The sequence below is a fragment of the Coloeus monedula genome (assembly GCF_965178545.1).
Source record: "Coloeus monedula genome assembly, chromosome: W".
In the NCBI taxonomy this organism is placed as follows: domain Eukaryota; kingdom Metazoa; phylum Chordata; class Aves; order Passeriformes; family Corvidae; genus Coloeus; species Coloeus monedula.
In genome coordinates, this window is record NC_138821.1 from 5,306,777 (window position 1) to 5,334,056 (window position 27,280).

At 47.7% G+C, this 27,280-nt stretch overlaps 1 protein-coding gene across 1 annotated transcript in view; it reads right to left on the reverse strand.

Annotated features, from left to right (window-relative positions):
- Positions 1–711: 711 nt before the first annotated feature.
- Positions 712–27,280, reverse strand: part of LOC309584557 (sorting nexin-18-like) — a 40,331-nt gene continuing 13,762 nt past the window's right edge. Inside the window, exon 2 of the mRNA XM_082300616.1 lies at positions 712–1,627. Within this exon, the coding sequence (XP_082156742.1) occupies positions 1,374–1,627 (254 nt within the window). The 3' untranslated portion in view covers positions 712–1,373. The remainder of the gene's footprint in view (positions 1,628–27,280) is intronic.

A 27,280-nucleotide genomic window follows, 5' to 3' on the forward strand; every position in this document is an offset into this window, starting at 1 on the left:
ATTCATTCCTGAAAGGGGATTTAGTGGTGTATTTTTGTATATGTGCTTAACTTCCTAGTGATGTACCACTGGGCTTCCAAATAGATAAATTATGTTTGACGTGTCAGTAATTGCAGCTTTAATAAACTTCAGTAACTGTAGCTATAGAGAAAGAATAGAAAAAAAAGGAACTTGAAGTGATATATTAAGTGAAACCAGACATAACGGAATGCTGAAACCAGCTAGCCAAGGACACTTGGTGAAACAACCAAGATAAGGCCAGAAGAAGGAACAAACAAGGCCAACCATCAATCTAAAGTGCTAATTTGGGTAGAAGGTAATTCCAGCAGGGGGAGATCACGACCACTGACTCACAGCCACCAACCCAAGAAACCCACCAACTCAAAAGAAGAAGACTGAGCATACGGACTAATTAGCATAAGAAGTGAGAGAATAATTTAACCAATAGAAAGTAGAATACTAATTAATGAGAAAACTATGTAACTTGTAGCCAATGAACACTGATGCCTTTGTATGCTAAAATGTATAAAAGTGAAAAATTTTGATAGTCATGCTGCTGGCTTTGTGGATTTGCCTTCCAGTGCCCCTTTCTGTACAGAACTGTGAATAAATCAAATACCTTAACTGTGTGTAGATTGGCTTCTTGCACACCAGGTGATAGAACCTGTTTTGGGACAACAGTAGTCCATGTAACAAGTAGTTGCCATTTTCAGGAAAAGTGTGAATACATTTAAATTCTCCTTTTTGAGATAACATTTGTCATAAGACAGTACTTGCTGTGCAAACTGGATGGGAGATGATTTTTTTCCAGTCAATAATCAGTTTCATAATAATTTCCTGTTATAGGCATCAATCCTTCATTCATTCAATCATAAAAATGTCACTTATTAGAAAAGGAAAAATAGAGTCTAAAGGCACAGAATCATGTGGATGCTTTACTAGGAATCTGTAAACAAAAAAATCACTTTAATATAAGAAATCCAAATCTAGGAAAGTAAAAAGGCATTTGAAGCTGGCTTTTAGCTAGCCAACTTCTTTAAAGATCCAAAGGGTTTTGAGGTCTACAAAGTATGCACTATCATATTTCAAAAAGCAATAAGGCAAATAGTATACTCATTATTTTTAAAAAGTTACAATGGTAGTATAGGCATACACAGTATAACTTGGTTACAATGTGTGGTACTGTTTCTACTAAGCCCTATAACTGTTTCCTTTCTACATAATCAGAGATTAAATGAAGATTCCAGGTGAACACAAAACCATCCTTGTACCACAATCTACCACTGGAAACAGTTTTTCAGCAGCAGCAATGTTTGCTCTGCTTGTTGAGTCACATTCATACTGAGGAAAGCCCGCAAATCAAAGTTCAGAGATTAAACACTGTCATACTTGTGAAGAGCCTCCTCTAGCTTTTGTGTCACTTTTTGAAAAAAGAGTATTTGCTGTTGCAAGAAATGCTGCATCTGTGATTTAAAGTCCCTCACACGAATTTTGTGGAAATGATTAATTTCTGCTAGGGTTGCAAAAGAAATAATGTTACAGCGTTCTTGAATGCCCTCAGCTTTTGGGAGTTCCATCTTCCCCTCTTCCACATGTCGCTTACTCTCCTTTACTTTGGTAAGGGCTCCTGTGTAAAGAACAAAACAAAATAGTTGAACTGTGAGGACAATGTAGACTCAAATCCCGTACTTTAACAAGTGATTTAAAAACAACAACACGGATTTATAGAAGGCTCATTCTAAATATATTTATATGTGTGCATATATATATATATATATATATATATAAATGAAAAGGAATAAAATTGAAGCTTTTTCAGATCAAAAATCACAGAACAGTGAATCTTGTTAAAAAATACTTTAAGGTGCTAGCTTGCAAAAATTAGTAAAACATGCCTGTTTCACAATCTTAAAAATCTGATGGTATACTTCAGAGAATATCTGATAAATATATGTCATGGGTTGACACTGGCCAGATGCCATGCACCCACGAAAACCACTCACTCACTCCCCTTTGCAGCTGGACAGAGGAGAGAAAATTTAAAGAAGGGTTCATGAGTTGAGATAAGGACCAGGAGAGAGATCATTCATTAAATACCATCATGGGCAAAACAGGCTCCACTTAGAGATATAAGGTGAATTTATTACTAACAAAGTCAGAGCAGGATAATGATAAGTAAAATAAGCCCTTAAAAATACCTTCCCGTCACCCCTCCCCCCTCCCCAGCTCTACTGCCTACCCCAGTAGCACACTGAGGCAGGGAACGGGGGTTACAGTCAGTTCATCACCCGAGGTTTTCTTCCGCTGCTCAGGGAGAGGAGTCCTTCCCCTGCTGCACTGTGGGGTCCCTCCCATGGGAGACAGTTCCCCGTGAACTTCTCCAGCGTGGGTCCAATCTCACGAGCAGCAGCTACCTGCGACCTGCTGCAATGTGAGTCCCTCCCATGGGCAAACATTCCTCCCAAAACTGCTGCAGCGTGGGTCATACTTCCACAGGATGCAATCCTTCAAGGACAGGATGCTCCAGCCTGGGAGCAGGGCCCCTCTCTCCACGGGGCTCCCACAAGATCACAGCCTCCTCCAGGCATCCACCTGCTCTGATGTGGGCTCCTCCCCTACAGGCTGCAGGTAGATCTCTGCATTCCTTGTGGACCTCCATGGGCTGCAGGGGGACAGCCTGCTTCACCATGGTCCTCACCACAGCCTGCAGAGGCATCTTGGCTCTGGTGCCTGGAGCATCTCCTCCCCCTCCTTCTTCACTGACCTTGGTGTCTGAAGAGTTGTCTCACATATTTTCACTCTGCTATTCTCTGGCTGAAAATTAAAACTGCGCCACAACCTTTGTTTTGATTTTCTTTTTAAATATGTTATCACAGAGGCATTACCACCATTTCTAATTGGCCCAGCCTTGGCCAGCGGTATGTCCATCTTCAGAGCCATCAGAGACTGGCTCTGCCGGACATGGTGGAAGCTTCTAGCAGCTTCTCACAGAAGCCACCTCTGTGGCCCCCCTGCTACCAAAAACCAGGCCATGCAAACTGAATACAGTATACCAGCACTGGAAAAACATGAAAGCATTAGAGAACTAATCAGATCAATTTAAGCCTACATAAACACCAGAAAAATAGCCTCATTCAGAAATTGGACTTTGTGAAACATCACATTTCACAATTTTTGTGAAATATAAAAAGGAGATCTGAATACACAAAATCTTGCTAATACACCATTCTGCTTTTATACTGCAGATATCCCAAAATTAATTATTGATTACTAGATAATCTAAAAGTTTATTTCAAAGTTGTAGAGATCTGGGTAGAGCTAACACAAGTTTGTAAGAGCTAGAAGAAACACAGAGCAAAAGAACTGACAGTCTTCCTTGTCCAAATAGCTAATTAAAGCATATACATCTTCAAAACCAAAATATCACCCAAACTAGACTCACCTAAAGCAGACTCATCTAGTGTGTCCTGGGTTGCAGTGTATTCTATTACCATCCCCATCAGCCGTTGAAATCAGGTGGGGCAGTGTTTCCTTGCCTCCTCCCCCCAGACTATCTTGCTGTTAATGGCCCATCATTGTCCTGCCGCATGACTCAGAGATAACTCCCTCTGGACTATCATCTGTTAATGAGCCCAATCAACACCTGGCCTCATGACTCATTACCCCATTGTGAGATGCTCCACCCAGAGGGAGGAACCAAGCATCCCAGCGTGGATATAAGCTGAGGCTGAACACCAGAGACAAGGCCTTTCCACTGGATTTCCAGAGGACAGGAGCTACACAGCCACCACTGGACCTTCTGAGGAAGAGCAGACCCTCTTTTCTACAGGATCACTGCTTCAGAGGACTGCAGCCACCATTCTAGCAGACTGCTACCACCACCCTGCCTAACAGGGACTCAGGTTGTATCTTGACTCTGTCAGTTTGAACCAGTGTTTTCTTTTAGTTTTTTTTCTTTCCTTTTCTTTAACTTCCCCATTAAATTGTTATTCTGACTTGGTGCCACCCACTGGTTTGTTTTCAAACTAGTACATAATTTGGCGCCCAATGTGGGACAGCTCTGAGAGAAAGTCAGAATTACAATTTTGTGTTAACGGAAACCTATTCACCATGGTGCTCAGCTTGTCTACGTGGGTACTGTATCTTGCTCTCTATATTTTTCCTCACATGGGGAACTACCTGCCTGTAGTATTACTCCTGTTAAAACCAGGGAATGGTATGAGAATTGCTTTAATGGTTTATTATGTCTACAGCATAATAACCTGCGAGGCGATGAATACCATTCGGAGTATATACTCAGTTTTGTTTGGCTGTCCTAGTCTAGGCTCCTATGTCTGGGATCTCCTCAACAATCGCACCCAGCCCCTGGTGGGAGGAGTAGAGAGTGGTTTCTTCCAGCCTTTCAGGCCAGGCACAGCAGTTTTTGAAAATATTGAATTCCCTCTGGATGTCAAAGACGGCATAAACTTGCTGTCAGTTCTGCTTTGTCTTCTCTGTACAGCCTGCACCATGTACACCATGCTTAGAATCAGAGCCATGGCACACCATCCTCAGGATGAGGGAGGGAAAAAGAGCAGAGCAACAAACATCATGCCTACGCAGACTGACACAGAGGAGAAAGGAACCAAATGCAAAGCAACAGCGTCCATGTCTACTCAGACTGTCACCGAGGAGAAAGAACCCAGATGCAAGACAACGGCGTCCATGTCTACGCAGACTGACACAGAGGAGAAGGGAACCAAAAGCACTCTCAGTGTCCCCATGCAAACCATCACCGAACCAGAACAGCCTAAACCAATTGCAGTTGCCCCCGTTCAGAAGAAATCAAAAAGCAAATCAGGCCGCATTGTGACTGATGAGGATGCAGCAGGACCTTCGCACCCAGCAGAAGAGGCAGAGCCAGAGATCATCACTCGGTCGCTATCCCTGGGTGAGCTGCGTGACCTGCGGAGGGAATTCACCCGCCAGACAAATGAGTCTATCCTGACCTGGCTGCTCCGCATCTGGGACGCTGCAGCCAATGACACCATTCTGGACGGAAGTGAGGCCAGGCAGCTGGGATCTCTGTCCCGGGATGTGGTCATTGACCAGGGGATCGGGAGAACCCAAGAAGCTCTCAGCCTCTGGCGGCGACTGCTTACAAGTGTAAGGGACAGGTACCTTTGTAAAGAAGACCTCCAGGTGCACCAAGGGAAATGGAGCACAATGGAACAAGGTATCCGGTGCCTGAGGGAATTGGCTGTGCTGGAGATAATTTTCTCAGAAGACGAGAGATTTCCTAAGAGCCCAGATGGTGTCAAGTGCACGTCACAGATGTGGTTGAGGTTCGCACGCCTTGGACCAGAGATATACTCCCGTTACCTGGCAACGCTGCAATGGAGGGAAGGCGAGGACAGGGTGGGCGTCTTGGTGAACAAACTGAGGATTTACGAGGACACCGTCACAGCCCCGTTTCGCACCCATGTCTCATCCGTGGAAACAAGTCTTTTGGCTGAGCAAGTCTGGAGCTTGATTGAAGAAGGCCATCAGAAACTGAAAAAGGAACTTAAGGAAGAGATTTACCCGATCTCGTCAGAACCAACAAGTCTCTGCCATTAGGAGCCGGCGTCCCCCAACCAGGGAGAGAGGATACACCCCACGAGGTAACCTCTGGATTTTCCTTCAGGAACATGGAGAAGACATGAGTAAGTGGCATGGAAAACCCACCTCCTCCTTAGCAGCTCGGGTACGTGAACTAAAAAGAGGGACAACTACCACAAGAAGCGCATCTAGAGTCAACATTGCTCCGGTCTCTCGCACACAGAACTCCAGACGGTACCGGAATGATAATATGACCGATCCTCTTGAAGGGACCTCAGGAACGTGTTCACCAGAGGGAAGCAACATGCACCATGACCAGGAATAGAGGGGCCCTGCCTCTAGCCAGGTAGAGGAAAGGGAGAATCGGGTCTTTTGGACTGTGTGGGTCCGATGGCCTGGCACATCTGACCCACAAAAATACACGGCTTTGGTTGACACCGGTGCTCAATGTACTCTGATGCCATCAAGGTATGTGGGAGCAGAACCCATTTCTATTTCTGGAGTGACAGGAGGATCCCAGCAGCTGACTGTACTGGAAGCTGAAGTGAGTTTAACTGGGAACGAGAGGCAGAAACACTCCATCGTGACGGGCCCGGAGGCCCCGTGCATTCTCGGCATAGACTATCTCAGAAATGGGTGTTTCAAGGTCCCAAAAGGACATCGTTGGGCTTTTGGGATAGCTGCTGTGGAGACAGAAGATATCAGACAACTGAGTACATTGCCTGGCCTCTCAGATGACCCCTCTGCTGTGGGACTGCTGAGAGTTGCAGAACAACAGGTGCCAATCGCCACAGCAACAGTGCACCGTCGGCAATACCGCACCGACAGAGACTCTGTGGTTCCCATCCATGAGATGATTCGCAAACTGGAGAGCCAAGGGGTGGTCAGCAAGGCCCATTCACCTTTCAACAGCCCTATATGGCCAGTGCGTAAGTCCAGTGGAGAATGGAGGCTGACGGTGGATTACCGTGGCCTGAATGAGGTCACGCCACCATTGAGCGCAGCTGTGCCGGACATGTTGGAACTTCAGTACGAGCTGGAGTCCAAAGCAGCGAAGTGGTACGCCACTACTGACATTGCCAATGCCTTCTTCTCCATTCCTTTGGCAGCAGAATGCAGGCCCCAGTTTGCTTTTACCTGGAAGGGTGTGCAATACACCTGGAATGGACTGCCCCAGGGGTGGAAGCACAGTCCCCCCATTTGCCACGGACTGATCCAGACTGCATTGGAAAAGGGTGAGGCTCCAGAACATCTGCAATACATCGATGACATCATTGTGTGGGGAAACACAGCAAAGGAAGTGTTTGAGAAAGGAGAGAAAATCATCCAGATTCTCCTGGAAGCTGGCTTTGCCATCAAAAGGAGCAAAGTCAAGGGACCTGCTCAAGAGATCCAGTTCCTGGGAGTAAAGTGGCAAGATGGACGACGTCAGATTCCCACTGAGGTCATCAATAAGATCACTGCGATGTCTCCACCGACCAACAAGAAGGAAACACAAGCTTTCCTAGGTGCCATAGGTTTCTGGAGGATGCACATTCCCGAGTACAGCCAGATCATGAGTCCTCTCTACCTGGTTACCCGCTAGAAGAATGATTTCCACTGGGGCCCTGAACAGCAGCAAGCCTTCGCCCAGATCAAGCAGGAAATCGCTCATGCGGTAGCCCTTGGCCCAGTCAGAACAGGACCAGAGGTGAAAAACGTGCTCTACTCTGCAGCCGGGAACAATGGTCTGTCCTGGAGCCTCTGGCAGAAGGTGCCTGCTGAGACTCGTGGCCGACCACTGGGATTCTGGAGCCAAAGCTACAGAGGGTCTGAAGCCAACTACACTCCCACAGAAAAGGAAATCTTGGCAGCCTATGAAGGAGTCCAAGCTGCCTCAGAGGTAACTGGCACTGAAGCACAGTTGCTTCTGGCACCCCGACTACTGGTGCTGGGTTGGATGTTCAAGGGAAAGGTTCCTTCCACGCATCACGCCACCGACACCACATGGAGCAAATGGATCGCCCTCATCACACAGTGTGCCCGTATTGGAAACCCGAATCGCCCTGGGATTCTAGAAATTATAACAAACTGGCCTGAAGGTGAGACTTTTGGATTATCTTCTGAAGAAGAGGAAGAGCAAGTGACTCGTGCTGAGGAAGCCCCACCATATAATGAGCTACCGGAGACTGAAAGACGTTATGCCCTCTTCACTGATGGTTCCTGCCGAATTGTAGGCGCTAACCGAAAGTGGAAAGCTGCAGTATGGAGCCCCACATGACGAGTTGCACAAGCTACCGAGGGACAAGGTGGATCGAGTCAGGTTGCAGAGCTTAAAGCCGTCCAGCTGGCTTTGGATATTGCTGAACGAGAGAAGTGGACGAGGCTCTATCTCTACACCGACTCATGGATGGTAGCTAATGCTCTGTGGGGATGGCTGGATCGCTGGAGAAAGGCCGACTGGCAGCGCAGAGGGAAACCCATCTGGGCCGCTGAGATTTGGCAGGACATCACCGCCCGAGTAGAGAAGCTGACCGTGAAGGTTCGACACGTGGATGCGCACGTACCCAGGAGTCGGGCTAATGAAGAGCATCGCAACAACGAGCAGGTGGACCGAGCTGCCAAGGTGAAAGTATCTCAGGTGGATCTGGACTGGCAGCACAAGGGAGAATTATTCCTAGCTCGTTGGGCCCATGATGCCTCTGGTCATCAGGGGAGAGATGCAACATACCGATGGGCCCGTGACCGAGGGGTGGACCTTTCCATAGACAGCATCTCACAGGTCATCCACAGTTGTGAGACCTGTGCTGCAATCAAACAGGCCAAGCGGGTGAAGCCTCTGTGGTACGGTGGACGATGGTCAAAGTACAGGTATGGGGAAGCCTGGCAGGTTCATTACATCACCCTTCCCCAAACCCGCCAAGGCAAGCGCTACGTGTTGACCATGGTTGAAGCGACAACTGGATGGCTGGAGACCTACCCTGTGCCTCATGCTACAGCCCGGAACACCATCCTGGGCCTGGAAAAGCAAGTCCTGTGGAGACATGGCACCCCTGACAGGATCGAGTCGGACAACGGGACTCATTTTAAGAACAGCCTCATCAACACCTGGGCCAGAGAACATGGTATTGAATGGATATATCATATTCCTTATCATGCACCAGCTGCCGGAAAAGTTGAATGCTGCAATGGACTACTTAAAACCACCCTAAAGGCACTTGGTGGAGGGACGTTCAAAAATTGGGAAGTGAACTTCGCAAAGGCCACCTGGATGGTCAATACCCGAGGGTCCATCAATCGAGCTGGTCCAGCCGAGTCTGAACCCTTGCACACAGTGGATGGAGATAGAGTCCCTGCGGTACACCTGAGGGGTATTTTAGGAAAGACTGTTTGGATCAATCCCACCTCAGGCAAAGGCAAACCCATCCGTGGGATTGTCTTTGCTCAAGGACCTGGTTGCACTTGGTGGGTAATGCAAAAAGATGGGGAAACCCATTGTGTACCACAAGGAGACCTAATCTTAGGTGAGAACGGTGAGTAGGGTTTCATTGTATATATATATATATATATATATATATGTATGTGTGTGTAGAGTTTAAAGACGATATTGATTTGGGATGATGTAGATGGTAATAGAATAAGGGGTGGATAATGTCCTGGATTGCAGTGTATTCTATTACCATCCCCATCAGCCGTTGAAATCAGGTGGGGCAGTGTTTCCTTGCCTCCTCCCCCCAGACTATCTTGCTGTTAATGGCCCATCATTGTCCTGCCGCATGACTCATAGATAACTCCCTCTGGACTATCATCTGTTAATGAGCCCAATCAACACCTGGCCTCATGACTCATTACCCCATTGTGAGATGCTCCACCCAGAGGGAGGAACCAAGCATCCCAGCGTGGATATAAGCTGAGGCTGAACACCAGAGACAAGGCCTTTCCACTGGATTTCCAGAGGACAGGAGCTACACAGCCACCACTGGACCTTCTGAGGAAGAGCAGACCCTCTTTTCTACAGGATCACTGCTTCAGAGGACTGCAGCCACCATTCTAGCAGACTGCTACCACCACCCTGCCTAACAGGGACTCAGGTTGTATCTTGACTCTGTCAGTTTGAACCAGTGTTTTCTTTTAGTTTTTTTTCTTTCCTTTTCTGTAACTTCCCCATTAAATTGTTATTCTGACTTGGTGCCACCCACTGGTTTGTTTTCAAACTAGTACAAGTGACAAATAATACCAAGATGAGTCTTAGACATTTATTCATGTTTCAATTTCCCATAAGAGCAACTTCTTTGCCTTAAATATTATATACATATTTTATTAATATAACTGAAACTAGTCAGACCAATAAAACTTTTACCTTCTCACAAAATGTTAGTAATATGGCATTTTTCACAACCATTATGATCACACTTAAGTTACTTGTTCCTTCAACTATTTGTAATGCCTTAACTAATTTTCTCCTTTCATATTACATTTCTTAACATACATGGAGGGTTGACCCTGGCTGGATGCCAGATGCCCACCAAAGCTGCCCTATCATTCCCCTCCTTAGCTGGACAGGGGAGAAAAGCTATAACAAAAGGCTCCTGAGTGTAGATAAAGACAGGGAGAGATCACCCATCAATTACTGTCATGGGCAAAACAGACTTGGGGAAATTATTGAATTTATTACCAATAAAAATCAGAGCAGGATAACAACCAATAAACCCAAAACTTAAAACACCCCTGCCTCTCCCTGTGAGGGACTGGAATGCTAATGGCTTGAACAATCAGGGTGCAAGATGAGGATGTGCAAACCGCCCAGGTGCAGAGGGCGAGCACACCCGCCACCTCGGGCTACAGCTGGGTGTTGAACACGATAAGGGAAGAGGCTGATAAGAGGCAAATCCTGTAAGGTAGGATAATGTTTTTTATCATGCCAGTCCTTACACAAGTGGCTCAGCTGTGAACTCTCCCCTCTGGGAAGCACCAAGACATTCACATGTAGCCCAAAAGTAATCACCCCTTCTGATGGGCCATAATTGACTCAGCTGTGCTGACCAGAGGCAGCTGTGGCATCTTCAGAGGTGTCATAAACCATCAAACTCACAAAGTGTCCCATGATCTACAGCATTGCATCATTCAGTATGAAACTCCCTGCCCCAAGGGAGGTACCTGGGCATTCCCACCTGAACCTGAGCGTATATAACCCATGGAACTTTGGTGTTTTGTGGGTTTCTTTCACCCTTGATGGATCAAGAATGTGATCATCACTTTGACCAACAGACATTGAAATTGCAACAACCAAGTCTTGTTGCAAGGTCCATGGGTGGTGAGATCTTTCTACTCTTATACTTTCCTTCTCTTTCTTTTCCTTATACATTTTTGAAGTGATATTTTTATGCTTTTATATTGTTATATTACTGTAGATAATAACCACGATGGCTACAGACCTGTTTTCTTTCACTGCTAAAGTGCTCTAAAATAAACCCTACATATATATATATATATATATATATATATATATATATATTTAGAAACACTGGTCATTCAGTGTCATTTCACTCTAATACACCCCAAGCGACCTATTAACAAGAACCTGGGTTACCCTCACCTTCTGGGGTGGATCATAACCCTCCCTTCTTCCCAGGTTTAATTTTACTCCCAATTTCTCTACCTCCTTCCCCTTCAATCAGTGCAAGGGTACGGGGAAAGGGGTTGCAATCACTTCATCACGCATTGTTCTGATGCTCCTTTCTTCTCATATTCTTCCCCTGCTCCAGCGTCAGGTCCCTCCAACAAGAGACAGTTGTCCAAAAGCTTCTCCAACACAGGCCCTTCTCCTGGGCTGCAGTTCTTCAAGAACTGCTCCAGCAGGGGGTCCCCCATGTGGTCACAAGTCCCGACTACAAACCCGCTCCAGTGTGGGCTCCTCTCCACAGGGTCATAGGTCCAGCCAGGAAACTGCTCCAGCACAGGCTTCCCACAGGGTCACAGCCTCCTTCAGGCATCCACCTGCTCCAGCATAGGGTCCTCCATGGGCTGCAGGGGAATCTCTGCTCTGGCACCTGGAGTGCCTCCTCCTCTCCTTCCCTGACCTTGGTGTCTTCAGGGTTGCTTCTCTCACATATTCTTCTCTCCAGCTGCAGGTTCTCGCCACAATTTTTCTTTTCCCCCTTCTTAAATATGTTATCCAAGGGATGCTACCGCTGTCACTGATTGGCTCGGCCTTGGCCAGTGGCAGGTCTGTCCTGGAGCTGGCTGGCATCAGCCCTGCTGGACATGGGGGAAGCTTCTAGCTTCTTCACAGAAGCCCCCCTGGTAGCTGCCCTGCTGTGGCAGGGCATATTGCCCCTCTCCCCACCACAGGTGTCCAGTGCAGATAGAAGAGATGACCCAGGTGGGCAAGGCCCAGCAGGTATCATCTCCTGGTGCCAAAAGGACTGCAAGCCTAACAAAGAATCAACACCTTGGTATGGAGGACAGATGTGGGAAGAGATAAAAGAGAAAACATAGGAGACCAAAAGGCCTGTTTTACACTATAAAAGTACTACAGATTATCACAGAGGCAGAAGCCTTCTACCCACATGCCCTGAAAGTGTGAGAATTCTGCCCAGAGCCTGGACGCAAATTCCGTGGTTACTTTCCTGGGAATTGAGGGAAAGGATTTTGATGTGTGCTCCATCAGGAATTGGATGGTAAGAAACATTGGATCCTAAGTTATATTATTTCTTTTCTAGCCATAAAATTAATAGGTACCTTTAACCCTGCGTGTATAATACTAGTTCTCTTTTTTCTTATTCCTGTGTAGTAATAATGTTTTAAGTCTTATGTCTGTTAGTTTTATGTCTATTAAATAAATAATTCATTCTATTGATGCCTAGGTTTTAACTTTTATATTTTCCTGATTCTGTACTGCTTAGAGTGTAACTGAGGTTTCTTGTAGCTTGCTAATTTCTCCTCACTTGTGCTAGGTAGACATAACAAAGCCTTTCCGGGCCTGCTCTCCAAGGTCACCCAGACCGTCCTAGGCCCGAAAAGTATAATCCAAAGATCTTCTAAGGGGGGCCAGCGGAGGGGAAATTACATCATTGAACTGAAGCTTTAATTGGAGAATTAACCCTGCTATGCAAATGAACCAAACCTATAAAGGTGTGAAGAACTCGTGACCTGTCGTCCATCTTGGGGTCCATTTTTGGTATTAGCCTGTGGCTCCCAGGGTGTACTTTTGAAGGCCTTTCAAATAAATACCTATTTTATTCTTTTACTCCTGTCCAGTCTCTGTGTCTAGGAGGCCTCTTAAGGCATCACTATAATAGACTTAATCAGCCATTATTAAAAAACTTATGAATGAGAGTGGGTTTTGGGGTGCTGGCCACCTCAATAAAGCTACTGCCTGCTACCGGAGGCCTGGGCAAAAGGCAGGGACTTATTTAAACCCACATCATCCATTCATAACACCTGCCCGCCCCACTACCAAAACCTGTCCACGCAAACCCAATACACCATACAAATGACTACAGTTCACAGACAGAACTCCCTATACATTGCCTTCAAGAAATGTTTTCCTATGGTCTTGACAGTGACACTAGCCAGCAAGCTAACAGAGAAAGTTCTCTGCCTATCTTTCAGGACAATCTCCATGCTATCTGCTGCAGAAGCAGGTTTGTCTTCTTGTCAGCCAGAATCCACACATGTAGTAAACACCATTAAACAGTAAAAATGCAGTTTATCAGCAGTGATGTTATCTTCCTTTCCTTTGCATGTCCATTTAACAAGCCATTTCTTATAAGTCTTCCCCCAGTGCACTGACACATCAATTCAGATTTGGAACATGAGATTGTGCACAGCAGTGTCTGAGTTTGCTCTATGGGCAGTGATTTGGGAGGGAATGGGCAGCACGGCTGCTGCTCTGTGTCTTTTGTTTCCACTTCTCTTGTTCCCCTGCCTGCTGTGGGTCATCGCCTGCCCATCTCCAGCCCCTCACCAGGCAGTCAGGTAGAATGGAAGGTCAAGGTATGCTCTTACTACAGTATGCTAGTTTGGGCTGGTGTAGAGTTAACTTTCTTCCCAGTGGCTGCTATGGGGCTGGGTTTTGGATTTGTGCTGAACACAGGGTTGATAATATAGAGACGTTTTTGTTATTGCTGAGCAGGGCTTACATGGTGAAATAAAGAACTTAGATCCAATAGAAAAGTTCTGTTAGATAGAACATTCCTTTATTGCAGCTATGGGCAGGCTGAGGACATATTGGGAGTTTATTGCCTATAAACATATCCAATGAAACAACAATTTCCAGGGCTTTAAATACACGGTATCATTCAAGACCTCCCCACAGCCCCCTCCCATAGTCTGCCTATCTTCGTGAATCATAGATGCCATCTCAAATGTTGTCTTGCTGCTCTTTTGTGGAGCAAGACTGCCATCTAGTGTCCTTTTCTTGATATCATTTCGGGGAAGGGGAGCATCAGCTCTTCATCAGCTATCGTCTTCATCACTTTAGATGAACTTTCAGGTTGGCAACTTCCAGCACATGCGCATTCCACTTCTGCTGAGTCCCAGTTTTCTTATTCTTTTAATTACCACTAAGACAGTGCATTTCTCTTTAGTTAAAAGATAACCCAAATCTCCTCTTAGCTAAACAATACTTTATTGAATTTGCTCCTCTAGCTAAACAATTCTCTATTGATTTTCTGGGGTGTATAGGTCTATGGAGTAATTTCCTGCAGGTGCAGTAAGGCTACTCCTTAATTTTCCCAGGGTTTCTATCTTGTTCTACTGAAACACAGATTTAAACTGAAAACTGCTAAGATAATGAAGTCCAAAAAACCATAAATTCCTTAGTTAACTAAAACACAGCTCCTTGCAAAATTCATAGGACCACAAGACTGCTAGCTAAATAAGATATAACTCCTTTTCAATGGGAATTTGTGAAGAGACACAGCCTGGACAGGGGACCCAAACTGACCAAAGGGATATTCCAGGCTACATCATGTTCAGTATATAAAACTGAATGAAAAAGGAGGAAGAGGGGGATATTCAGAGTTGCAGTGTTTGTCTACCCATCATCTCTCCTGCACATGGCTGAACACCTGCCTGCCCATAGGAAGCAGGGAATGAATTCCTTGCTTTGTTTTTGCTTGTGTGTGCACCTTTTGCTTTCCCTATAAACTGTCGTTATCTCAACCCATGAGTTTTCTAGCTTTTACCCCTCCAGTTCTCTCCCTGATCCCACTGGTGGGGGAGTGAGCAAGCAGCTGTGTGGGGCTTGGCTGCTGGCTGGGGTTAAACCACCAGGAAGTTAAAATACCACATGATTTGGCAGACTTAGGGGAAAAGAGCTTTTTGAATTTTTGAAATGGGGGTTGTGCCTTGCATTATAAATAAAATCTGTCATTTCTAAAATTCAGAGAAGCATGTGTGATTTTTCTCTGTACAACTTCTAACAACTTGTTAACTTGGCTGGGGGGTGTTCCGAATAGCAGATACGCAGAAAATATTTTCTCGGTTCTCCGTATTTCTCTACTCTTAAAATAATATTTTTCTCTTTAATTTGCATTCAGACTGCAGTCTTCGTGGCATCTCCTGTCTGCAGCCCTAGTACAAACTCTCAGTTGCGAGCATAAGACATTCCCCTTTGGTATGACGCACTTACAGAAAGACAATAGAGAAGATTTTCATTTTCTTTTTTAAACTGTGGCAGGGAAATTATTAACAAGGTTAAGTGTACACTGAAGACTGCATGGCCAAGGATGCTGGTATTTGAGTGGCAGAGGCCATAATCTGAAGCTGGTGTGACAAAGAGCTGCCGGGAGGTCAAGAGCAGTGACTCTCCCCAGGGGCTGTGAGGTGGTGTCAGGGGCTGGCTTCACACCTTCCTGGTCCCCATGGCCCACCAGCATAAAGGCTAAAAGCTTGGCACCAGCTGCTACAGCTGATTGACCTCACCATCTCCAGCCTGACCCAAAAAAACAACAAAGAAAAATCTTTTTCACATGCAGTGGTTCCAACAGCAGGATCGTGCCAGATGATTGGTATTTTCTCCTTCAAGGAGTGAGGAATCTCTGAGGTAGGGCACAATTTGAAAAATACTTAATCCCCTCTTCTGCAAAAAGAACACTTCTTTCAACAAACAAAACCAAGCTTAGCAAAAATTTTCTCTGTGTTCTGTTGGCATAGCAGAAATCCATGCAAGGCTGTGGAAAACTTAAATTTGGGACTTACTGGAAGCCAGATAGAGCTGGTTAAATAAACATGACAACTCTTCAGTTGTCATGTGGGAAAAAGCTTTAGATGTTCTTTCTAGAATGACCAAACTGGAAATTATCATGAAAGCATAACTAAGTTCTGGAGCATGTATATCCTCCAAATTATTTTACATCAATTAAAACCACTCATTACCATTATATATTCATAACCTTCATTGTAGTGGGTTGACCTTGTCTGGGTGCCAGGTGCCCACCAAGCCACTCTATCACTCCCCAGTGGGACAGGGAAGAGAAAATAAGATGGAAAACAACTAGTCGGTTGGAATAAGGCAGTTTACCAAAGCAAAAAAAGAAAAGCAAAATTTTGCATGCGCATAAGCAAAGGGAAAAGTTAATCTCTACATCCCATCAGTGAGTGATGTTCAGACACTTCCCGAGAAGCAGGGCTTCAGCATGTGTAGTGCTTGCTCCGGAAGGCAAAGGTAGAATAACAAATGCCCCCCCCCCCCCCCCCCCCATTCCTCCTCTCTCCCTTAGCTTTTGTATCTGAGCTGACATCATATGGTATGGAATATCCCTTTGGTTAATTTGGGTCAGCTGGCCTGGTTGTATTCCCTCCCAGGGTCTTGCCCACTCCCAGCCCGTTGATGGGGGGAAGGAATGTTAGAGGGACAGCGCTGCTCAGCAGTAGCCAAAACACTGGTATGTTATCAACACCTTTCCAGCTACCAATGCAAAGCACAGCACTGTGAGGGCTGCTAAGGAAAAATGAACTCTATCTCAGTCAGACCCAATACAATCTCCATCCCTTATTCTATACCATTTGCATCATACTCAGATCCCACATAATTTATATATCTTCCAACTGTTCCATTGTATTTATTTCTCATTACTGGAATCCTTTCTTACCAACACACTCAAACTACATCCTTAAACCATCTCTATACCAAACATGCATTTTCATTATCTACTATCCCCCGTCCTTTCAAAGACAGATATTATTTTCCCATTTCCTGGGCTTCCTCCATCCCTCCAGATCCATGACTTGGGCTCCATGCCATCACGATGAGTGGTCAGGACAGGACACGCAGCACACTTGATCACTGGGTGTTGGGGTGGCTCAGCCTGCTCTCAGGCTGAAACCATCAAATGTCAGTCAAACCAGGGCCACCCACTGGGTGGATTTCCCCACCCAGGACAGTGGATCAGAAGGCGGACTAGAAGAGATCTAGGTTACCTCCCCCTGGGTGGCTCCCAATCCTAAATTACCTCCCCCTGTTCCAGAAAGTTATCCCTTTTATATTTATTAATTGGTTCCCTGTTATGACTCCTGCCTCCCTGTTTTCCCCATTTGTTCTGAAAAATTGTATCCTCCTCTCTGCTTGTACCCCATTGGTTGTTTTCTCTCTCCCTGCTGTGCTCCACCCCCCCATGAAGGGGCGAGCCTGCTTTTCCTCGAGGCTTCTCTGGTCCCTGGTCCCTCCTGCAAATAAATCTGTTGTAACCCACACCAGAAGCCCCTCCCGCCTTCTTTGCCTCCGGGCTAACGCGAGCCTAATCCATCGGCCGCCCGACGTGCTTCCTCTGAGGAGGAGCCAGCGCACGCACCCATCCCACGCCGATTCCACTGAGCTGTCCAGAGAGGACATTGTGGAGGCTAACACTGCGTCCCCTCTGTAGGAGATTAGGGACAGGCATTCGGAAGATATCGCGTTGTGCGGGACAGGTAAAGCCCCTCCCCTCTACAGGTAATACCTGACCAGAAGGAAGTGACGCGGTAAACCCAGGTTATTTAACCCTGTGTAACCCATGAATAAACGCCATTTGCCGTCCACCAAATTGGTGCCTGTGAGCTGATGGCCCGAACGACCTGAGGTGGTCGTCGTACCGTTCCTGAACCAGGTCGCTACGCCTCCGTCAGAGGCAACAAGTGGTGCCGAAACCCGGGATCCGGAATCGGAATCGGGATCGGGAATTCGCCTGGACGGGTGAACGGTGGCCGGCGTGGTTGGACCAGCCCGGCGGGGGGGACGCTCCCGGACCAGCGTGGAGGATGGAAGCTCTCGCGAAGGTCGTATCTCCGATTCATAAGCAATGGGGTATTGATTGCAAGCCAAAAGATTTTACTCTCGCTGTTGCGAGGCTTTTGGAAATTGGGGTCATAGACCGACCGGTGGATATACTCCACCCAGAAGTATGGGACAAATGTACCAAGGCTCTAGCCGACGAAACAATGTCCTCGGGTTCGGGGAAATTCCTTAAACTATGGGGAAAAGTCGTGCAGGCTTTGCGTAAGGCTCTGCAAGAGCAGGAGACCTGGAAAGCCGCACGGAACTGTTTGCTGGCCACACCTCGGCTGGGAGTTGGGGCGGCTACGCAAACTGCAGATGAAAGTACCCCTGCAGAGCATAGAGGCTCGCAGGAGCAGGGACCCTCTCCACAGCCCCCCAGCCCAACCCTACCTACGGAGGGAAAGGTGCGGGCGCAGTCATTCTGGGGCGGGCTGGTGGAGGAGGCACGGGGGGCTGCCGTTAAAGCGGAGTCCGAAACGGCGTGGGCCAGACCCCCACCCTATGCCCCGCAGAATGGCGCCGACCCCGGAGGGGATGGGGGGGGCGCACACGCGGCCGGCGGGAGCGGGGGAGGTGCGCCGGGAGACACACACGCGGCCGGCGGGAGCGGGGGAGGTGCGCAGGGAGATACACATGCGGCCGGCGGGAGCGGGGGAGGTGCGCCGGGAGATACACATGCGGCCGGCGGGAGCGGGGGAGGTGCGCAGGGAGATACACACGCGGCCGGCGGGAGCGGGGGAGGTGCGCAGGGAGATACACACGCGGCCGGCGGGAGCAGGGGAGGTGTGCCAGGTAACACAGACGCGGCCGGCGGGATCAAAGAAGGGCCGCCAGACAACGCAGACGTGCGTGAATGGAAAAGGGGGGAGAATCCCGGAGGGGGAACCAAGGCCAACCAGAGCGCTCGCCCGGAAACATGCCCATATATAGCAAGGGCCTCCCTCAGCAGGAGGCGGGGCGAGCCCAGGGGAAAGGAACGGCCCAATCCTAAGAGAAGGGGGCGGGGCAGGAGCCCGCTGAAAAACCTCTGGAGCCCGGAAGTATCCAGTCAGTCGACTTCCGGCTCCGAGTCGGACCACAGCTGGAGCGGGTGGCCTGACGAATGGTCCGTAACCAACTCCGACTCCGACCAAGATTATTTAAGAATAGATAAAAGCCATAACCACCGCGCTCCTACTTGGGCCAAGGAAAAATTTGAAAAAGAACGTACCCCGCTTACAGACTGGAGAAAGATAAAAACAGCCTGTGCTGAATGGGCCCCTTCAGCCACGCTAGCTTTCCCGGTCCGGGTAGGAGGGCAAGGCGGAAACCAGAGGCCTTACTCACCGATAAATCCTAAAGATATACAAGCAATTGTTAAAGCAATTGCAGATAGAGGGATTAATTCGGCTATGGTTTCCACCCTCATCGACAGCCTTTTTGGAAGGGATGACATGACCCCATTTGACATCAAACAAACCTGCAGATTAATTTTTGATGGGGCAGGGATGATTGTTTTCAAACAAGAGTGGGAAGACAATTACACAAAGCAACTAGCCCTAGTAACCGGGGCAGATCACCCCCTCCACGGCTCCAGCCTACAGCGGCTAATGGGCACAGACCCAACCATGATCACCCCCCAGGCACAAGCTGAGGGCCTACGGGCCCACAAAGTCATGGCAACTACCCGTGCTGCCAGAGAAGCTATCCGCTCTGCTTCCAGAGTTATTGCGAGACCATCGCCATGGTCCACAATAAAGCAGAGCGAGAGTGAAAGCTTCACACAATTTGTAGACCACCTCCAAGCAGCAGTCGATTCCTCTGCTTTGCCGCCAGAAGCAAAGGGCCCTGTGGTGGCAGAATGCTTGCGGCAACAATGCAACTCTGCCACTAAGGACATTTACGGTCATTACCAGCCGGGTCCAGTATTGCAGATATGATTAAGCATGTCGCAAAAGAAGAACATCTGGCCCCAATCCAGGCAGCTGTCCGCACTGCAATAACCAGTGTAATGGCAAGCTTTAAGTGTGGCCAGGCAGGCCACGTTGTAATGAATTGTCCTCAATTAGAGCCTCCAACAACAGCAGTTCCCCCACGCCAGACCCGACCTAGGGGGCCATGCTGGGCATGTGGGAAAAAGGGACATTTTGCCAGAGAATGCAGATCCAAGCTCTAGGGAAACGGGAGGGGGAGGGGGCATCCGGGCCGCACACAGCTCCCTCCCACTCGGGACATGAAGCGGCCCAGCTATGTCAATCCCCAATGGGCCATGGAGCTCCCGCACCCACAGCCCCCCCGGGAAATGACCAATTCCACAGTTCAACCAATGGTTCAGTTGAACCTGTCCGCGCTCCAGGCACAGCAGGAACAAACTCCTGGGAGCGAGACCCCTGGGTGGCTTTGGCCATGAAGGTGGGCAGCCACCCGCCGATCGTGTGGGGAGTTTGCTGTCTCCATAACAACCCAGGTGACTCTGCTATTCGTCTCACTTTTTTGATTGACACGGGATCAGATGTTACCGTTGTCCCAGAAACGTACTGGCCTATACATTGGGAACTGGAGGAGGCCCCCATGGTGGGCGGAGTTGGGGGACTATCTCGGGCCCAAAAAAGCACCCAATTGATAGCAATAACGCTCCGCACTGAAAGAGGACTGGAGAAAACTATCACCCTTTTCCCATATGTTATGCCAAAGTGTCCACCCTTGTTGGGGAGGGATGCCCTTGCCCTACTGAAAGTCAGGGTGACAAATTTATTCTAAGGGCCACTGCCGCATACCCACCGCTGCCCATCAAACTGGTATGGAAATCGGTTGACCCCGTGTGGACCGAGCAGTGGCCCTTGTCAAAGCCTCGAATGACTGCCCTCCTCGAGCTAGTTAGCCGCGAGCTACAGCAGAACCACATAGAGCCCTCCACAAGCCCATGGAACACCCCGGTTTTCGTAATACCCAAACGATCTGGCGAGGGCTTTTGCCTCCTGCACGACCTGCGGGAGGTGAACAAAAAAATCCAACCAATGGGTCCAGTCCAAACCTTGCTGCCCATGAACTCGATGATACCAAAAGGGCAGCCCTGCGCGGTGCTTGACATTAAAGACTGTTTCTTTTCCATACCCCTGCATGATGAAGATAAAGAGCGGTTTGCCTTTTCCATCGTCTTCCCGAACAGCCAACGGCCTAACCTGCGCTTCCAGTGGAAGGTGTTACCCCAAGGGATGGTCAACTCCCCCACCATCTGCCAGATCACAGTGGACCGAGCACTAGCGCCAGTCCAGTGCAGCGACCCAGCCGCGACCATCATTCAGTACATGGATGACATCTTGATCGCTGCGCCATCAACGAGCCAGGTAGACCGACTGGTGTCGATAGTCTCAGAGACTTTTAAAGCAAATGGCTTTGAAATCGCGAGCACAAAGATAAAAAAGGGACCATGTGTAACCTTTCTCGGAGTGGGAATTACAAGCTCCTACATAACCCCGCTCCAGATAAAGATCCGCAGGGATATCAAGACACTCCATGATATGCAGCAGCTGGTGGGATCTTTACAATGGCTCCGCAACATCATCCTGATTCCTCCCGAGGTCATGGACCCTTTAAATGACCTCCTGAGAGGAAAAAACTCATGGGAACAGAAAGCTCTGACACCAGAAGCGACAAGCTCGCTCGACTTTATCGAACAGCAAATGTCTGTGAGTACGCTTACCAGGTGGGACCCAGGAGCACCTCTTGATTTGTATGTTCACTTTACAAAGAAAGGAGGGGTAGGAGCGCTAGCCCAGGGGCCCCCTGACAAAGCCCAACCGATACAGTGGGTGGTCTTGGGAAAGACGTCGCGTCCATTTTCCCCGGGAGTTGAGTGTCTTGGCAACCTTATCATGAAAGGGAGAAGGCTTGCCCTAAGGCACTTGGGCACGGAACCTGCCAAGATATACCTACCCTTCCGCAAACAGCTCTCCACGCAATCAACGACAATGTCAGAGCTTTTAGCCATAGCCCTCGCTGGTTTTGGAGGAGAGGTTCACTATGCCGCAAAACCCCCATGGACCCAGCTGCTTGCGATCATCGACATCGATCTCCCACCAAAGGTCATCGACCGACCACAACCGGGACCGACGGTCTTCACAGACGCGTCTTCACTAACCTCAACTGCAGCAGCGGTGTGGCAGTTGGGAGGGCAGTGGCAGTGCATCAAAGCAACCGACCCTACGCTTTCAGTCCAACAACTCGAAGCAGCTGCCGTGGTGTTGGCGTGTGGACTGTTCCCAGAAGAGCACCTCAACATTGTGACTGACTCTATGTTTGTGGCTAAGCTTTGCCTAGCCATGTCAGGGCCTGGCATGTCAGTGTCCACGGTGGCTGTGATGCTTGAAGAAGCACTCTCTTCACGGAAGGGCACCATATCTGTCATCCACGTTAACAGCCACAATCCGGTTAAAGGATTCTTTCAAATCGGTAACGACAAGGCAGACGCCGCCGCAAAAGGACTGTGGACACTGAGAGATGCCCGTCAGCTACACGAGTCTCTCCACATCGGAGCTAAAGCACTAGCAAAAAGGTGCGGGATTTCGACTGCTGATGCGAAACACATCGTAGCCACATGCCCCCACTGTCAAAAATCACCGCTGTGGTCCAGTGGAGTTAACCCCAGAGGCCTTAAAGCCTCAGAAATATGGCAAACGGACTTTACACTATGTCATCTGCTAAAACCCCGAGAGTGGCTTGCAGTGACTGTGGACACATATAGTGGAATGATCGTGGCCACACAACACCTAAGAACTGATTCTAAAGCAACCGTCCAACACTGGCTAACAGCTATGGCGTGGCTCGGCGTTCTGAAGCAGATCAAGACAGACAACGGTCCGAACTTTATCTCAAAATTGAGCCAAACATTTGTCTCAAAGTGGGGTATCACTCTGGTACATGGCATCCCGTACAATAGCACCGGGCAGGCCATTGTTGAGCGGGCAAATCAAACCCTGAAAACCAAATTGGAAGTGTTAGCAAAAACAGAGGGCTTTACCAATTCTATTCCCCCAGGAGACCAGGCGTGCATACTGGCAACTGCCCTGCTAGCACTGAACCAATTCCCTAGGGGGGATGAGACAAATAGTCCCGCTCAAAAACACTGGGCCACTTGAGCACTAGACGAAGGCCCGCAAGTTGTAATCAAAAATGAGTTGGGGGAATGGGAACAAGGCTGGAGACTAATGCTCACGGGGCGAGGGTACGCGGCTGTTAAAAAAGATGATAGAGTCAAATGGTGTCCACTTAAGTCTATCAAACCTGACCTTCAGAATAAGACTAATGAAAGCTGTGAGGTTTTGTTTGCAGGACTGGATCTTTGAACGCCCCCGTGACCCATACATCCCTGTGCCTGAGGGAAGCGACAAGTCATCGAGCAGCCCAGCAGCACCCAAGAATCCTACACCGGTGAAATCCAAGCAACAACGGTATCTTTGCATAATTTTGCTTTTACAGCTCCTTGGCAGAGGGCAAGCCGATGCAGAACATCATCCTCACCAGCCATTCAGGTGGGTCCTACGCCACCTTTCGGGCGACAAAGCAATCAAAGAAACCGTCACACCAGACAGCCCATCTTTCGAGTTTAAGCTAAAAGACATTTTTCCCTCGCATCTGCAATTTCCTAATTTCGGTGATTTTTCACTGTACCAAACCTATTGGTGTCCTGCTTCAAACCCAGGTAAAAGCTACTGTAACTATCCTGGGTATGGTTATTGTGGGTATTGGGGGTGTGAGACTATCGTGACAAGCGATAGATGGCGACCGCAGCAACCTGATGAGTTCCTCCAAGTCAAGTATGCACCCCAAGGCTGTCGCGAGCCAAAATTCTCACTTGACAAGCGAATATACCTGCCCCAAGACGGAAGGAGACACACTTGCACACACTACAGAATGACAATTCTACAGCCGGCCCATAAGAGCTGGGCCTCAGGTAGAGCGTGGACAGTGTATGTTCGCGCCCCTCACAACTATTGGGTGAACGTACAAATTGTCAAGCTCCTACCGTCAGAATCCCGACCAGTCGGGCCTAATCAGATTCTTACGGTAAATAGAAATCCTATCTTCACCCCACCTGGCCCATTAGGTACCTATCAGATGCCCAAGTCAGCTCCTTACGATCCGTTTCTCAGCGTACTAAACGCTACCTTTTTGTCTCTGAATCAATCAAACCCGAACTTTACTGAATCATGCTGGCTGTGTTATGACGCGCAACCCCCTTTTTATGAGGGCATTGCACTTAATGTTCCTTTTGGCTACTCAGCAGCACAAAATCCACACCAGTGCAGGTGGAACACCCCCCGCAGAGGAGTTACTCTGAGTCAGATCACAGGCCAAGGCAAGTGCTTTGGCAGTGCAGTCTTAGCAAAACGAATGGGCAATGTCTGTACTGAATTTGTCAAACTTGACAGAACGACCAATAAGTGGGTGGTCCCATCCGCGTCAGGAATGTTTGTTTGCCAGCAATCTGGAATAAGCCCCTGTGTGCTTCTTGATAAGTTCGATTACTCTGCTGATTTTTGTGTCCAAGTTCTAATTGTTCCTAGAGTCCTGTATCACCAGGAGGAAGAAATGTACCACCTTTTTGAAGAACCTAGCCGGCTCCACAAGAGAGAAATAATAACAGGCATCACGATCACAACGCTGCTCGGCCTTGGAGCCACCGGCGCGGCCACAGGTGTTTCAGCCCTCGTGACCCAACACCAGGGACTTTCTCAGCTGCAGATGACTATTGATGAGGACTTACAAAGGGTTGAAAAATCCATCTCCTTTCTAGAGAAATCTGTTTCCTCGTTCTCAGAAGTCGTCCTGCAGAACAGGCGAGGACTGGACCTCTTGCTCATGCAACAAGGAGGCCTGTGTGCCGCCTTGAAAGAGGAATGCTGCTTTTATGCAGACCACACCGGAGTTGTACGGGACTCAATGACTGAACTAAGAGAAAGACTAGCCCAGAGAAAAAGAGAAAGAGAAGCCCAACAAGGATGGTTCGAGTCGTGGTTTAACCAGTCTCCATGGCTGACCACCCTTGTTTCCACTCTAATAGGCCCCCTCACTATGTTACTCCTAACGCTGATTTTCGGGCCTTGCATACTAAACAAATTGGTGTCATTTGTTAAAAGCCGGCTAGAAAAGGTTAACATTCTGTTTGTTGACCGCCAGCAATTGCTCTAGAGCACATTTATTTTCTGAATGTTATATGACTTTTTATAACTTGCTATGTAGGTTTTTACTAGTTCTTGAAATTTTGTACCATTTATACTTTGCATGTTTTTTAATCAATCATGGGGGGGGGGGGGGAAATGTAGATAATTTAGGATAGAGGGGGGGGAAATGTAGGAGATTAGGGACAGGCGTTCGGAAGATATCGCGTTGTGCGGGACAGGTAAAGCCCCTCCCCTCTACAGGTAATACCTGACCAGAAGGAAGTGACGCGGTAAACCCAGGTTATTTAACCCTGTGTAACCCATGAATAAACGCCATTTGCCGTCCACCAAATTGGTGTCTGTGAGCTGATGGCCCGAACGACCTGAGGTGGTCGTCGTACCGTTCCTGAACCAGGTCACTACGCCTCCGTCAGAGGCAACACTAATCCCACCTTTCCCTTTTACCCTATGTCCTATTACCCGCAGTGTATTCCCAATCCGTTTTTTTATCCATGGTTTCCCTCACAAAACCATGCTTTTGCCAATTGTTTCCCCAAAAATGCCTTTCCAATGCCGAGTGGGTGATGAAAAGGGGGAGGGAAGAAGTTAAACCCTCTCCTGCCTCAGTTTCCCCACAAAGCATGCTCAGAGAGTTCTGTCTCCCTTCTGTCAGCCCTAAGATGTTCCACAGAATCTGTTTGGACATTTAAAGACTCAGGAGGGTGGCTTGTTTTGTTTTGAAACTGTTCTTGTTATGTTTATCCAGTTGTTTTCATTCTCCTTTTATTAAAATAAAACGGGTGAGATGTTGGGATCCCTCCCCTGCCATGTAGCCCTGGGAGAGGGGCCCTGAGGGGACAGACACGGGGTTTCCCTGCCCCTGCTCAGCCTCGTTCCCCATTGGTTGGTTTATGTTCCCCTGCGCGGGCAGAAGGACCCTTGGTCAGGACTGTAACAGTTCCTCGGCAGAGCTCCGGCCATGCGGCTGGAGAAATAAACATCTCTCTGAAACAGCTATCAAGAATCTGTCTGTCCATATATATTTCCTTTCCACGGGACTCCTGGTTTGGTATATGCATGTTGCAGTATCCCCACTGCAACACCCTGGAAACTATATGTATCTGAGGGATGGAGGGGGAAAAAAGTGGATAAAGGAAAAATAGGGACAGAAAATACATGCCTGCACAACAAATTTTAGAGGCAAGAAAGCAAGCAAGAGAAAAGAACTGGTTTTAAATTGTGATATAAAATTTAAGGTGTGCATTTTGACCAGTCTGATTTACTTATGAACACACATACCCCCACTCAAAAAAACCCTAAAATCATTATAAAAATCCAGGTTTCAGTGCTGTTTGGGGTTTTTCAATGCTTGAAATTTTGATGTATTCCCAGATGGAATGGTTTTTTTGCCTATAATTTTGTGAGATATTCTAAAAATACTCCCAGTACATTGTTCAAATATTCTTTAGACATTTTTAGAATTAAGTTTGCTTTAGGTAAATAAGACCATTTGCCTTATTTTACTTTAACAAATTGTGATCAAGGAGCAAAAGAGTAATTCAAATATTTTTGAAAAGAATTCTTTTAAATCTTGGAATGCAGAGGAAATGGAATTGCTGCTTGCATCTTAAAAAACATTTAGGCCACTTTCTCAAATCTGTTTAAATTTTCCCCAAGTCAAGTCTGTTTTGCCCATGACAGTAATCTGAGTGATCTTTTATGTCATTATTGTCACCCATGAGCCTTTCATTATATTTTTTCTTCCTTGTCTAGTTGAGGAGGCAAGTGACAGAGAAGCCTCCAGCCAGGGTCAACCCATCATAGTAGACCTTAAAAACACAGAAAAAAAGGCATTATCCATTACAAATGAAGATGAGAGGCTGCTTTTCTTCTCAAAATTAAAGTCACTAAAACTAGCATTTCTTGAAAGATACACCAGTTCAGCAAAAGAAATTACAGAAGTGCAACTTGTTTTTCAAGCCTGTGGAGGATCAGGAGCAAGCATGTTTTGTCTCAACCATTCTGTTACGACAATGTACTAGTTTGAAAACAAACCAGTGGGAGATCACAAGTCAGAATTATAATTTAATAGGAGAATTAAAATAAATGCAATAGTACAAGAACACTGACAGAGTCAGGATACAACCTGACACCCTGTTGGTCAGGGTAGTGGTAGCAGTCCAGATGAAGTGGTCCTGTTGAAGCAGTGATCCTGTAGAAGGGTCTGGTCTTCACCTGAAGGTCCAGTGGTAACTCCTGTCCTCTGGGAATCCAGGGAGTAAGGACTGCTTGTGCTGTTCCAAATCCCAGATTATAT